General features: G+C 44.1%; 1 protein-coding gene across 4 annotated transcripts; it reads right to left on the bottom strand.

Moving 5' to 3' along the window:
* Positions 1-1998: 1998 nt before the first annotated feature.
* LOC105488109 (ubiquitin specific peptidase 29) lies at positions 1999-15622 on the bottom strand. 4 transcript variants are annotated; one of them, XM_071088081.1, is made up of 5 exons: positions 15180-15351; positions 13527-13678; positions 11831-11931; positions 6718-6876; positions 1999-5239 (listed from the first exon to the last, which is right to left on the bottom strand). In XM_071088081.1, the coding sequence occupies exon 5, from the start codon at positions 5221-5223 to the stop codon at positions 2485-2487; it is 2739 nt and encodes a 912-aa protein (XP_070944182.1). In that variant the 5' UTR covers positions 5224-5239; positions 6718-6876; positions 11831-11931; positions 13527-13678; positions 15180-15351; the 3' UTR covers positions 1999-2484. The 4 variants fall into 4 exon arrangements, with proteins under 4 accessions (XP_070944182.1, XP_070944181.1, XP_011750181.2 ...); XM_071088080.1 differs by lacking the exons at positions 6718-6876; positions 15180-15351 and adding an exon at positions 15378-15622; XM_011751879.2 differs by lacking the exon at positions 6718-6876 and having other exon boundaries at positions 15180-15348.
* Between the last annotated feature and the right edge of the window lie 132 nt (positions 15623-15754).

Genomic DNA, 15754 nt, shown 5'->3' with positions numbered 1-15754 from the left:
GGATTACAGGCTTGAGCCACCGCGCCCGGCCTCTTTTTTTTTTTTTTTTGAGACGGAGTCTCGCTCTGCTGCCCAGGCTGGAGTGCAGTGGCCGGATCTCAGCTCACTGCAAGCTCCGCCTCCCGGGTTTACGCCATTCTCCTGCCTCAGCCTCCTGAGTAGCTGGGACTACAGGCGCCCGCCACCGCGCCCGGCTAGTTTTTTGTATTTTTTAGTAGAGACGGGGTTTCACCGTGTTAGCCAGGATGGTCTCGATCTCCTGACCTCGTGATCCGCCCGTCTCGGCCTCCCAAAGTGCTGGGATTACAGGCTTGAGCCACCGCGCCCGGCCTACACTTCTTTTTTCATAGTACGTTCCTTCTTTTCCTCTTAAATGCTACAAATAATGTATTTTTTAAAAACCTCATATGTGTGTTTCTGGTTGCTCTTCTCTTCTTTCCCACACCTACTCTGCCTAGTTTTGCCCCGTTCATTATATATCACCAGGCTCTTCTTATCTCATTGTACACACAAAACCCTCTCAACTTCCATTTATCTACTCACATGGCCATTTTAAAAAATTGTTCTTTACTCCTTGCTGAATTCGGTCTAATACATCACCCACTGATACTGGGTACATCATAGGCTCTTTAAGGCTTGGCCACTGGGAAATGGACATTTATGGGGATAGGTTTATCATCTTATTCATATTAATAACATGAGCAACATCTTACAGTGCTTTTGAATTCACAAAAATCACATGGATTTTAATATACCGCATTTTTCATATAACCCTGATGTTATGCCCTGAAATTATTGGAAAATGGTAAATACAGTTGATTGCTGCATAGCAAATTTTACTAGTAACCAGTCGCAAACACATGTGGAAGCCAGCCAATGTATTGGTGAGGTTATTATTTTCATAACTTTACAAAGGAAAACTATTCCCCCCTGCTCTTTTTGTGTCCTGACTGAAAATCATGGAGTGCTTTGACCATTCTCACCAGCCAAGCTGCAGGTTTTTCCCAGAAGGCTTGAATCCAAACCAGAGCCTAAAACAATCCCAGGCACTGATAGAGGTATTTAGGTTTAGGTTGCTGCCCAAAACACTAAAAGAAACTGGTCCCCGCCCTCGACCAAATTCCTTATAAACTTATATAAACCCCATACCCTGACGGTCTCACGGCAGCAGACACACCAAGGTAGACCATCCTCCACCTTTTTTTTTAGACAGGGTCTTTGTCACCCAGGCTGGAGTGCGATCATAGTTCACTGCAGCCTTGAACTCCCGGACTCAAGTGATCCTCCCACCTCGGCCTCCTGAGTAGCTGAGACATGCCTGGCAAATTTATTTATTTTGAAATGGAGTTTCGCGTTTGTTCCCCCAGCTGGAGTGCAGTGGTGTGATCTCGGCTCACTGCAACCTCCATCTCCTGGGTTCCAGTGATTCTCCTGCCTCAGCCTCCCAAGTAGCTGGGACTACAGGTGCCCGCCACCATGCCCAGCTAATTTTCTATTTTTAGTACAGATGGGGTTTCACCATGTTGGTCAGGCTGGTCTCGAACTCCTGTCCTCCGGTGATCCGCCTGCCTTGGCCTCCCAAAGTGCTGGGATTACAGGTGTGAGCCACTGTGCCTGGCTGCTAAATTACTTTTTGTAGAGACAGGGTCTTGATATATTGCCCAGGCTGACTTTGAACTCGTCTGCTCAAGCAGTCCTTCCACCTTGGCCTCCCAAAGTGCTGGGATGACAGGCATGAGTGACAGTGCCCAGCCAGTTGGCCATGCTTTTTCTCTCACTGTCCGCCTGAGGATATGCTGCAGCACTCTCTAAGTTCCCCTCATAAATGCTCCGGACAGATCCCTCTGGTGTTTAGTGCTTCTTTCTTTGGAATCGCAACTGGCCTGATCTCAGAATGGTTTTGGGCACTCTCTTGTTGGAATTTCCCTGCTGCCACTTTTGGAGTGACTCTTACCTAGTCTTAGGTTCAGTGGGACAAAATAAAGGGAACGCAAAAAATCCAGTGAAAATCATTTATCTAACATAAACAATCCATATCAACAGTAGCAAAATACACCAAGATACTCCACACATGACCAGTGTTCTTCCAACTCTCATGAGCACTAGCATCTCCATCCGACTGCTGGCTCACACCTCCGGTTTCTGAGTCAGTTGGTCTGGAGGGGGACCCAAGAATTTGCTTTTCTAATCAGTCCCTAGCTGCTGCTGTTGCCGGTGGGAGAACAACATTTTGAAAACCATTGTGTCAACACATGAAGAGCACCATTCTAATCTTGTAGGGAAAATATGCATATGCACCTGAGTTCTGGGATCTAGGTGTCTGAAGCAGTTAAAATAGATATACCCCAAAATAAGTGTTTTTCATTGAGCTTTCATCCTGAGATACTTGTTCCTTCATTCTGAGTGAAGTACAGGATTCTTCTTGCAAGGATGAAGTGAGGCCGAGTGAGTTTGCCAAGCAGCTCTGTACAAAGAGTCGTCGTCTTATTCCCCCTGAGGGATCACTCCTGCCTGTGTGCTAAGTAGCCGAGAATTCTCTGCCTTTCTTAAAAGCTCCTCAAAAATCCCATTGTGCATGTAGAAGAAGATATACCCAGAGTGAAGCCTCGCCTCCTGCATTTTGGTCTCTGAGATTTCTGATACACGTAGATCGTTGTATGTGAACCAGGCCTGCTTCTGGAAGTCATACACATCGCTGATGTAATGGCCTGAATTTGGGGAGCTCCCAATGTGGCTGACAACACTGATGAGTCTGTAGGCCTGGAGAGGATCCCCCATCTTCACGTTTCTTGTCAGTTCCTTGGCTTCACCTCTTGTGTTCTCTGTATCTAAAATGTTTTTGTTTCCTGGGTTATCACAACCCAATGCCTCGAGGTGGTTCAGGTCAGCCTGCTGAAGTCTTAATTCTGTAGACTGACTGGGGGTCTCCTCTGCATGTTCCTGGGCATCCAGTTTCCTAACACCTGGAGGTGGTGCCTGCTGAAGAAATTCCTCTATGATGCTCTCCTCAAAACACTGCTGGAACTGTTCAGTCATTCCTTGAGATCCTTCTGGAATCCTGTTTTCTTTACACTCATAAAAGCCATTGGTAGACTCCATGACACTGTCAAAATCAAACTCTACGAATGTATTGGTTTTCTCATACTTCTGAAGTTCTGGATGTTGAGGCACTTCTTGAAGATGAACCTCGACAAGCCTTGTGTCTGGGCTGCTGATCGGCTTCCCTCCATCTTCACATATCACAGGAAGAGAAATGTCTTCCTGGTCCATCAGTGAGTCAGCCACTGGAAGCTCCTGTTCACTTATTGCCCTATCTCTAAAGTGGACCAATTCTGACTCTAGTGCAGAACCATTTTCCAGGTCTCCCTGATGCTGCTCTTGGCTTTCTTCTCCACAGTCTCTCTGGGATCTTTGTAGGTCGGCATTCTTCTCTGGTTCAACGGGTAGAACCAGGGAATCACTGGATTCTGAGGTCAGCTTCATTGATGGTGTCAATGGGCTGGTGATCTCAGAAATCATCTCCTGAGAGACTTCCAGGACTTCACATTTCCCAACAGGTGCATTACTGCTCAAGGGAAGAGGTGGTTTGGTGCTTTCATTGCAATAAGAAGATAAGCTTAAATATTTGGGAATATAAACTTGCTCGTTATTCTTCACCAGCAACCAAGCATTGTTGAAGCTATAGCGTTTCAGATGAACGATAAGGACCCTGGAGAGCCTACTAAATGTATGCCTTGCAACACAACTCTTGTGCTTACACATCTCACAGTTATACTCAAGCTCTTCTTCTCTAAAGAAAAGATCTAAAGAATTCTGAATGGACAAAGGAAGTGGTTTTGTTTCTTGGTGCAGGTTGATGGAGAGATAATTGTTAGGTTCTACCTTGAGAACCGCATGACCACAGGCTTTACAGATAATGGAGAGCTGCAATTCAAACTCAAAATTAGCAACAACAGGACAAACAAACACTTTGGTGGCAGCACTACCAACATGCATTTGTGGAGATGAATTTTCATCCCCGCATTTTTTCCCAGTATTCAAAATGGCATTTAAGTTCTCCATGTCTTCTTTCAGCTGGTCTAAACACTGACCTAAAAACTCATGCGCATCATTCTGCATGTTGCCAGAAAATATTTCTGCAACTGCTGAAATGACTTTTTTAACATTCCCAAGTAATTCTCTCTTGATCTCTGTACTACAGAAATCTTTCAAAGCAAGCAGCTGGGTCAAGGTCATAATAAGAGCCTCAAAGGGAATATATTCCCATGGGACATCTTGAGTGAGTAAGTCATCAGCAAAAGACGGAATTGCAAACAGCGATTGTAAAATTGCATTCATGTAACAGGTGTTTCCCAAATTGGGGAACCCTTGCTGCAGTTGCTCTGAATGAGAGTCAAGAGGCACCTGGGCTTCGTTGCATCTCGGGTCATCCTGGCTGTGCGCTGGTTCTAATGGAAATGTCAAACCATTTTTGGCATCGAGAGTCTGGGTTGCAAGAACAGTCTCATCTAGGTTAGGATGTCCATTAGAGTTGGTCTTGAATGAAGGCCCGAGTTTCAAATCGCTAGCTTTTTCTAAATCCTCTAAACTTGATGGGTTCTTCCTATTGCTTTGTATATATTTCAAGGAATCTGTCTTATATTTCTTGTTTGGTACAGGGTTATGTTCCTTCAGAATGTCCTCATTCATCTGTAGACCAGATGCTAGTGGGTTTTTCTCCTTCCCACCTTGATTTTCTAATAACCCTTTTTTCACATGTGTTGGTGATTTTGACATAAACAAAGGCATCTTCTGATAACTTGGCTTGTTACAAATGCTGTAAAATGAAGTTTTGTCAATTTCCTTCAGCACATTCCTGCTTTCAAACACACTCCAATCATCATCAGGTTTCATGGGTTGCTGAAATTTGTTTTGATGGATTATGTCCAGGAACATATTCAACTGTTTAGCATCTCTGTAGGATAATTTGTCAATAAACAAGAACACATTGTTTTTCAAAGTTAAACGCAGGTGACTTTGTCTTTTTTTACAATGTCTAAGGACCACACTTCTAATGTTATTACTCAGCTGAAAAATTCTTATAAATTTTCCAGATTTGAAAGTGACCACCAGTTTAATTTCCTTTTTTCTTTGTACTGTTTCAATGAGAGCTTCTTTCAACTTAGTCATCCCAGTCCTCTGGCTCCAAATCTGGATGAATCCACGTACCTTTAGAGATATCATCCTTTCTTTATGTAACCTAAAGAAGAAAAGCACACATGCATTTTAACCAAAAATATATTAACAGTTATATTTTATGAAAAACCTCATCCACATATAATAATGATTTATTTTTCGTCTTCTTATGCTCTAAGTAAAACACTCTTTTCGGGAACTGCTCGTATTCTGAAGCTACGCCAGTTCTGTAGAAGACATAGACTGAGGGCACACACTCTTTCTAGGGAGCTGTTAGACGAGAAAGAAGATACAAATGGCCAACAGAGAGATGAACAGGTGTTCAACATCACTGCTCATCGAGAAAATACAAATTTGGTTGGACATGGTGGCTCATGCCTGTAATCCTAGCACTCTGGGAGGCCAAGGTGGAAGGATCACTTGAGGCCAGAAGTTCAAAACCAGCATGGCAACATAGGGAGACCTCATCGCTACATAAACTTTTTTAAATTTAAAAAAGGGGAGGGGCCAAGATGGCCAAATCGGAACAGCTCCGGTCTCAGCTCCCAGCAAGACCAGCGCAGAAGGGGGGCGACTTCTGCGTTTCCAACTGCGGTACCCGGTTCATCTCACTGGGACTGGTTAGGCAGCGGGTGCAACCCACAGAGGGTGAGCAGAAGCAGGGTGGGGCATTGCCTCACCTGGGACGTGCAAGGAGCCGGGGACCTCCCTCCCCCAGCCAAGGGAAGCCGTGAGGAACTGTGCTACTTGGCCCGGATACTACGCTTTTCCCACGGTTTTTGCAATCTGCAGATCAGGAGATTCCCTTGTGTACCTACACCACCAGGGCCCTGGGTTTCAAGCACAAAACTGGCCAGTTGTTTGGGCAGACACCGAGCTAGCTGCAGGAGTTTTTTTTTTTTTTTTTTTTGTACCCCAGTGGTGCCTGAAACCCCAGTGAGACAGAACCATTCACTCCCCTGGAAAGGGGACTGAAGCCAGGGGTCCAAGTGGTCTCACTCAGCAGGTCCCACTCCCACAGAGCCCAGCAAGCTAAGATCCGCTGGCTTGAAACTCTCACTGCCAGTGCAGCAGTCTGAAGTTGACCTGGAATGATGGAGCTTGGTTGGGGGAGGGGCATCTGTGATTATTGAGGCTTTAGTAGACACTTTTCCCTGGACAGTACTAAGGAGGGTGAGAGGTTTGGACTGGGCAAAATTCACCACAGCGTGGCAAAGCAGCTGTGGCCAGACTGCTTCTCTAGATTCCTACTCACTGGGCGGGGCATCTCTGAAGGAAGGGTAACAGTCCCAGTCAGGGGCTTACAGATAAAATCCCCATCTCCCTGGGATAGAGCAGCTGGGGAAGGGGTGGCTGTGGGCACAAAGCTTCAGCAGATTTAATCTTTCCCACCTGCTGGCTCTGAAGAGAGCAACTGATCCTGATAAGAGGGATTTCCCAGCACAACAGCTCTGCTAAGGGACAGGCTGCCTCCTCAAGAGGGGCCCTGATGCCCGTGCCTCCTAACTGGGAAGACACCTCCCAACAGGGGTTGACAGACACCTCACACAGGAGAGCTCTGGCTGGCATCAGGCTGGTGCCCCTCTGGGACAAAGCTTCCGGAGGAAGGAACAGGCAGCAATCTTTGCTGTTCTGCAGCCTCCACTGGTGATGCCCAAGTGTACAGAGTCTGGAGTGGACCCCCAGCAAACTGCAGCAGACCTGCAGAAGAGAGGCCTGACTGTTAGAAGAGAAACTAACAAACAGAAAGCAACAACATCATGAACAAAAAAGACCCCCACACAATAACCCCATCCAAAGGTCATCAGCCTCAAAGATCAAAGGTAGATAAATCCACGAAGATGAGGAAAAACCAGCACAAAAACGCTGAAAAATCCAAAAAACAGAATGTCTCTTCTCCAAATGATCGCCAATTCCTCTCCAAGGAGGGCACAAAACTGGACGGAGAATGAGATTGACGAATTGATAGAAGTAGGCTTCAGAAGGTGGGTAATAACAAACTCCTCTGAGCTAAAGGAGCATGTTCTAACCCAATGCAAGGAAGCTAAGAACCTTGATAAAATGCTACAGGAATTGTTAATTAGAATAACCAGTTTAGAGAGGAACATAAATGACCTGATGGAGCTGAAAAACACAGCAAGAGAACTTTGTGAAGCATACACAAGTATCAATAGCCAAATCGATCAAGTGGAAGAAAGGATATCAGAGACTGAAGATCAACTTAATGAAATAAAGCATGAAGACAAGACTAGAGAAAAAAAAATGAAAAGGAATGAACAAAGGCTCCAAGAAATATGGGACTACGTGAAAAGACCAAACCTACGTTTCACTGGTGTACCTGAAAGTGACGGGGAGAAGGGAACCAAGTTGGAAAACACACTTCAGGATGTTATCCAGGAGAACTTCCCCAACATAGCAAGACAGGCCAACATTCAAATTCAGGAAATACAGAGAATATCACAAAGATACTCCTTGAGAAGAGCAACCGTAAGACACATAATCATCAGATTCTCCAAGGTTGAAACAAAGGAAAAAAATGTTAAGAGCAGCCAGAGAGAAAAGTCAGGTTACCTACAAAGGGAAGCCCATCAGATTAATAGTGGATTGCTGCAGAAACCCTACAGGCCAGAAGAGAGTGGGGGCTAATATTCAACATTCTTAAAGAATTTTCAACCCTGAATTTCATATCCAGCCAAACTAAGCTTCATAAGTGAAGAAGAAATAAAATCCTCTACAGACAAGCAAATGCTGAGGGATTTTGTCACCACCAGGCCTGCCTTACAAGAGCTCCTGGAGGAAGCACTAAATATGGAAAGGAAAGCCGGTACCAGCCACTGCAAAAACACACCAAAATATAAAGACCAATGGGACAGAAGAAACTGCATCAACTAATGTGCAAAATAACCAGCTAGCATCACGACGACAGGATCAAATTCACACATAACAATCTTAACCTTAAATGTAAATGGGCTAAATGCCACCAATTAAAAGATACACACTGGCAAATTGGATAAAGAGTCAGGACTCATTGGTGTGCTATATTCAGGAGATCTGTCTCATGTGCAAAGACACACATAGGCTCAAAATAAAGGGATGGAGGAATATTTGCCAAGCAAATGGAAAGCAAAAAAAAAAAAAAAAAAAAAAGAGGGGGGGCTGCAATCCTTGTCTCTGATAAAACAGACTTTAAACCAACCAAGATAAAAAAGACAGAGGGGCATTACATAATGGTAAAGGGATCAATGCAACAAGAAGAGCTAACTATCCTAAATATATATGCACCCAATACAGGAGTATCCAGATTCATACAGCAAGTTCTCAGAGACCTACAAAGAGGCTTAGACTCCCACACAATAATAGTGGGAGACTTTAACATCCCACTGTCAATATTAGACAGATCAATGAGACAGAAAATTAGCCAGGATATTCAGGACTTAAACTCAGCTCTGGACCAAGCGGATCTAATAGACATCTATATAACTCTCCACCGCAAATCAACAGAATATACATTCTTCTCAGCACCACATAGCACTGATTCTAAAATCTACCACATAATTGGAAGTAAAACACCCCTCAGCAAATGCAAAAGAACGGAAGTCATAACAAACAAGCTCTAGGCTGGGTGCGGTGGCTCACGCCTGTGATCCTAGCACTTTGGGAGGCCAAGGCTGGGGGATCACGAGGTCAGGAGATCGAGACCATCCTGGCCAACATGGTGAAACCATCTCTACTAAAAAAATACAAAAAATTAGCTGGGCGTGGTGGCGGGCACCAGTAGTCCCAGCTACTCGGGAGGCTGAGGCAGGAGAATGGCGTGAACCCGGGAGGCGGAGCTTGCAGTGAGCCGAAATCGTGCCACTACACTCCAGCCTGGGGGACAGAGTGAGACTGTTTCACAAGGAAAAAAAAAAATTAGTTAATTAAAAAATAAAAGCTCTCAGACCACAGTGCAATCAAATTAGAACTCAGGATTAAGAAACTCACTAACCCACACAACTACACGGAAATGAACAACCTGACCCTGAATGACTACTGGGTAAATAACGAAATTAAGGCAAAAATAAAGAAGTTCTGTCTGGAAGTGGTGGCTCATACCTGTAATCCCAGCACTTTGGGAGGCTGAGGCAGGTGGATCACTTGAGGTCAGGAGTTCAAGACTAGCCTGGCCAATATGGTGAAACCCCGTCTCCACTAAAAACACAAAAATTAGCCAGGTGTGGTGGTGCATGCCTGTAATCCCAGCTACTCTGGAGCCTGAGGCAGGAGGATCACTTGAACCTGGGGGGCGGAGCTTGTAGTGAGCCACGATTGTGCTACTGCACTCCTGCCTGAGTGACAGAGTGAAACTCTGTCTCAGAAAGAAAAAAAAGGAAAAATAAAAATAAAGAAATAAAGAAATTCTTTGAAACCAATGAGAACAAAAGGACAACATACCAGAATCTCTGAGACACATTTAAAGCAGTGTTAAGAAGGACATTTATAGCACTAAATGCCCATATCAGAAAGCTGGAAAGATCTGAATCAACACCCTAACATCACAATTGAAAGCACTAGGGAAGCAAGAGCAAACAAATTCAAAAGCTAGCAGAAGACAAGAAATAACTAAGATCAGAGCAGAACTGAAGGAGATGGAGACACGAAAACCCTTCAAAAAAATCAATGAATCCAGGAGCTGGATTTTTGAAAAGATTAACAAAATAGACGGTTAGCCAGCCTAATAAAGAAGAAAAGAGAGAAGAATCAAATAGACAATAAAAAATGATAAAGGGGATATCACCACTGATGCCACAGAAATACAAACTACCATCAGAGAATACTACAAACACCTCTGCGCAAATAAACTAGAAAATCTAGAAGAAATGGATAAATTCCTGGACACATGTACCCTCCCAAGACTAAATCACGAAGAAGCCGAACCCCTGAACAGACCAATAACAAGTTCTGAAATTAAGGCAGTAATTAATAGCCTAACAACCAAAAAAAGCCCAGGACCAGATGGATTGACAGCCGAATTCTACCAGACGTACAAAGAGGAGCTGGTACCATTCCTTCTGAAACTATTCCAAACAATAGAAATATAGGGACTCCTCCCTAACTCATTTTATGAGGCCAGGATCATCCTGATACCAAAATCTGACAGAGACACAACAAAATAAGACAATTTCAGGCCAATATCCCTGATAAACATCAATGCAAAAATCCTCAATAAAATACTGGCAAACAGAATCCAGCAGCACATCAAAAAGCTTATCCACCATGATCAAGTCAGCTTCATCCCTGGGATGCAAGGCTGGTTCAACATAAGCAAATCAATAAATGTAATCCAGCATATAAACAGAACTAATGACAAAAACCATATGATTATCTCAATAGATGCAGAAAAGGCCTTCGATAAAATTCAACATCGTTTCATGCTAAAAACTTTCAATAAACTGGGAACTGACGGAACATATCCCAAAATAATAAGAGCTATTTGTGACAAACCCATAGCCAATACCATATTGAATGGGCAAAAACTGGAAGCATTCCCTTTGAAAACCTGCACAAGGGCGGGCACAGTGGCTCACACCTGTAATCCCAGCACTTTAGGAGGCTGAGGTGGGCGGATCACCTGAGGTCAGGAGTTCAAGACCAGCCTGGCCAACATGGTGAAACCGCGTCTCTTCTAAAAAGTACAAAAAGTTAGCCAGGTGTGGTGGCAGGCACCTGTAATATCAACTACTTGAGGCTGAGGCAGGATAACTGCTTGAACCCCAGAGGCGGAGGTTGCAGTGAGCTGAGATCACGCCACTGCACTCCAGCCTGGGCAACAAGAGTGGAAACTCCGTATCAAAAAAGGAAAATGAAAATTAAAACCATACCTGATGAGTTATCATTCGCTGTCATATTTGGACTGGAGTGGATTGCAGAAGTTGGAAAACATGAAGGAAAACTGGAATACTATTAGGAAGAATTGATGGGGCAGAGAGTAAATGCTGGATATGCAACCAGTAGTGTCAACACAGGGAGTACGGGCCGGGTGTGGTGGCTCATGCCTGTAATCCCAGCACTTTGGGAGGTCGAGGCAGACAGATCACCTGAGGTCAGGAGTTTGAGAGCAGCCTGGCCAACATGGTGAAACCCGGTCTCTACTAAAAATACAAAAATTAGCCGGGCATGGTGGTGGGCGCCTATAGTGCCAGCTACTCAGGAGGCTGAGGCAGGAGAATTGCTTGAACCCTGGAGGTGGAGGTTGCAGTGAGCCAAGATCTCGCCACTGCACTCCAGCCGGGGCAACAGAGTGAGACTCTGTCTCAAGAAAACACAAAACACAAAAAACAAACAAACAAACAAAAAAACAGGGAGTAAGGAAAGGGAGTAAGATGGCGAGTTGTTGTGCTAGCTAATTAGCAATACTGAGGTGGGGAGAGAGACAGAGAAAGGGAAATATGAAGAGTGAAAAAAAAAAACATGGAGGAAAAGACATCTCAAAACACAAACAGAGATTTCAGAAAAAATAAAAAATATCTCTCTTAATTTGCTCCCTCCCCTTACTCATTTGCCTATTTCTCTCCAGGCAATCAGGAATGCCTACTTGCTTCTAACGTTCCAATTTCAGGAAAAGCAGTGAAATCCCAATGAAACCAACAGAAAAAATTGCCCTTTGCCTACTCACAGTTGTTTCCGAAGAAACTTGAGTCAATTTACGGAAGTTTAAGCTTTGGAGAGCTGTCCATGGTCACACTGCAGGCAGAGCCCTGACTGCCACGGCTGTTACTAGAAAGAAAGAAAAAGGTCAGAGTCCTGAAAATGAGCTTTATTTAAAAAGTCTGCACATAGTCCCAACCATCTTTCGTGTTAATTTATTGCATTATATCTTAGAAACTGGGAAAACCAACCTTCCTCCAAAATCCTTTACGTTAATTCAATCTGGGAGAAAACCTGGTGTGTTAATGGGATTATCTCTAGATGCATTCCTAAAAGCGCCCCTCCCCAATTACACAGATTAGATTAGTATATCAACCAACCTCACATTCATTGGTTTTCTTGGAACTCTGCCACAACCAGACTTTCTAACATTTGTTGCCTGATAAACCCTGTACTTTATGGGTCTCTACCTTAAAGACTAGTTCTGACTTTGCTCACCTAGAACTTTAAGCATCTTTATTTTTTCCTTGTTACAAAGAGGCACTACAGAGAGGATGCACAGAGATCACACATTGTACATTCCAATTTCCAGGATTCCAAGCCTGGCTTCACCACTTACTGCTTTTATAATATGAAGGCTGAAACTCAACCCTCCTGAGTCTTAGTTTCACATAAGTGAAAATGGGGCAGCAATAATAACAGCGACTTCTTAGGATAAGCCATTGGGCTAAAATGGCTGAAAATCATGTCTGCACATAAGTAATTACCATAATTGTCAACATCATATTCCTATTGCTAATTCTAAGAATATATTAAACTACAGGGATGCCTCATATGGAGAAAATTAAGTCTCCATCATGGGAGGAAAGGGAGTTTAGTGACATTTATTACAGGTTTATTGTTTGTTGTACTATATCAGTCTGTATGATTTACATGCCTTAATATAATTTAATTCTGCAAGTGACCATATGATATTCAATTTTATTACATTTAACATAGTAAGAAAACTGAGGTCCAAATACATTATTAATACATTAAGGGACTTTTAGGAGTCAATTCAGCTAAAGAAACAGGGATGTGCAGTTAGAAATGGCTGCAGTTGATGGGTGCCCACATTTCTTCAATGTAGGGCATGAACTATACTATGCCAAACCCAGCAAACCGTGTGGGAAGCAGAAAATCTTCCATGATTATAATTAATGTGTCCTCCGTTTCCCGAGAGATCCTAACATAATATCTAGAGTGTGAAGAAAAGTCCCTCTATTTCATCCTGTTGCTGCTGATAAATTAGTGCCTCTTTAGGGAAACTTCACCCTCACTGGACCTTAAATTTAATGAAAGGAGGAATCACAAAAATTAGAGTGATCTCTAATTTTAACTCAGCTTTTCCCTGAGCTGAGTTCAAAAGACAGAGAGCCTTTATCATTTTCATTTTGAATGCATGCTCTTTTCTGAAGATGCCAGTATCCAATGCCACAGAAAACAGAAAACTATCCCTCAAAATAAAAACCCGGAATCAGGATTTTCTAATTTACAATTCAGCCTCATAAAGGGTAGGAGATGAAATTCCCCTCGTCACAATATCTGACAATATCTTTAGGGCATTAAGTTTAGAAAAACCCTCCTTCCAACACACACACACACACATACACACACACACACACACACACACACACACACACACATCCCATCACCCAAACAAGCAAACCTTGAATGAAACTTACAGTTTGGAGAGCTGTTCTGGGTGAGAGTGGACGATAATTCTTTTTTCAGAAATGAGATCTTGCTATGTTGCCCAGGGTGGTCCCAAACTCCTGGCCTCAAGAGATCCTCCAGCCTCAGCCTTCCAAAGTGCCTGGATTAGACTCCATAGTGCCTGGATGAGAATGGATGAAAGTTGAGTCTGACAGGGATTACGATGTTCCGACCTTTTATTCCCAGGTGGCTCCACCCATATCATGGGTTTTTCCAGGACATACGTTTCTTGATTAACTCATCTCTGTGTAAGAGTTTAAAACATTTGTCTAGAAAAGGCTAGCGAGGTCTACTACATTTCTAGACATTCTACTACATTTCTAGACAAATGTTTTAAACTTTATTTATTTCAATTTGTAAGTTAAAACTTTTATTTAGAAGTCATTGCAAATATACATAAGAATTGCAAGATTAGTAGAAATAACTCATATTCCCTTCACTCAAATTTACCAATTGTGTATATTTTGCCACGTGTCTGCTTTCTCTCTCCCTCTTTTGATGTTTTTTCTATCTATCTATCTATCTATCTATCTATCTATCTATCTATCTATTTTTTAATAAAGACGAGGTCTCGCTATGTTGCCCAGGTCTGGAACTCCTGACCTCCAGTAATCCATCCCTCTCGGCCTCCCAAAGTGCTGGGATTATAGGCGTGAGCCACCGTGCCCAGTTAGATGTTCAAGTCCCTTATATAAAATGATATTATTTTACTCCAATTAATGTTTACCTGTTTTCCTTGTAGTAACCGTCCTTTTTGTTTTACATATATATAAGTATGTATATATTAAACATATATATATATCCTACATTTTCAACACGTGTAACAGATGTGGATAGTTTCAAAAAGATCATTTTACGTTCTAGTGGTTACCCTGCTTGACCAGAGTGTACTACTTTTATTTTTCTATTGCAGTGCGTTTTCTTTTCTTTTTTTTTTTTTTTGGCGGGGGGCAGAGCAGGCGCGGGGACGGAGTTTCACTCTGTCACCCAGGCTGGAGTTTAATGGCGCAATCTCGGCTCACTGCAGCCTCTGCTTCCCGGGTTCAAGTGATTCTCCTGCCTAAGCCTCCCAAGTAGCTAGGATTACAGGCGCCCGCCACCACACCTGGCTAATTTTTTGTATTTTTAGTAGAGACGGGGTTTCTCTAGGTTGCCCAGACTGGTCTCGAACTCCTGACCTCAGGTGATCCACCTGCCTTGGCCTCCCAAAGTGCTGGAGTTACAGGCGTGAGCCACCGTGCCCGGCCTTTTTTTATTTTTATTTTTGAGACGGAGTCTTTCGCTTTGTTGCCCAGGCTGGAGTGCAGTGATGTGATCTCGGCTCACTGCAACCTCCACCTCCCGGGTTCAAGCAGTTCTGTCTCAGCCTCCCGAGTAGCTGGGATGACAGGCACCGACCATCATGCTCAGCTAATTTTGTGTTTTTAATAGAGACTGGGTTTCACCTTGTTGGTCAGGTTGGTCTCTAACCCCTGACCTCAGGTGATCCACCCGCCTCGGCCTCCCAAAGTGCTGGGATGACAGGAGTGAGCCACCGACCCAGCCCTTTTTTTCTTTTATATACTTTTTGAGACAGGGTCTTGCTCTGTTTCCCAGGCTGGAATGCAGGGGTGTGATCATACCTCACTACAGCCTTGATCCCCGAGGCTCAAGTCATCCTCCAACCTCTGCCTCCCGACTATCTGACACTACAGGCGTGGGGTAATTTTTAAAGTTTTTTGAGACATAGTCTCACTTTGCCGCCCAGGCTGGAGTGCAGTGGCGCGATCTCAGCTAGCTAATTTTTAAATTTTTTGTAGAGATGGGGGGGAGGGTCTCACTATGTTGCCCAGGCTGGTCTCCAACTCCTGGGCGCAGGCGATCCTCCCGCCTCGGCCTCCCAAAGTGCTGGGATTACAGGCATGAGCCTGGCCAGCATTTTCTGTTTGGATGTTTTTACGTAACCGGAGTCGTCATGATGGAGGTACAGTTCCTTGGACTTCCGGCTCCCGGGCTCTGGAAATCTCAGCTCGGACCCGCCCCTTCCGGCACCGCCTCCCCCGAGTCTCCCGGCAACATAAGAGTTCCGGGCTCCACACGCTGCGTCTGCGCAGTGCCGGGCTGAGGCCTCCAGAAATGTGGGACTCGGGGCGGGCTCCAGCGTAGCCAGGGAACATGGAGTTGCTGGCCTAGAGCGGGTGGGGCCTAAAGGCAGGAG

Source organism: Macaca nemestrina, chromosome 20, assembly GCF_043159975.1.
Source record: "Macaca nemestrina isolate mMacNem1 chromosome 20, mMacNem.hap1, whole genome shotgun sequence".
Taxonomy (NCBI): Eukaryota; Metazoa; Chordata; class Mammalia; order Primates; family Cercopithecidae; genus Macaca; species Macaca nemestrina.
Note: the sequence above shows the minus strand (reverse complement) of the source record. Positions and strands in the feature narration are given on the sequence as shown.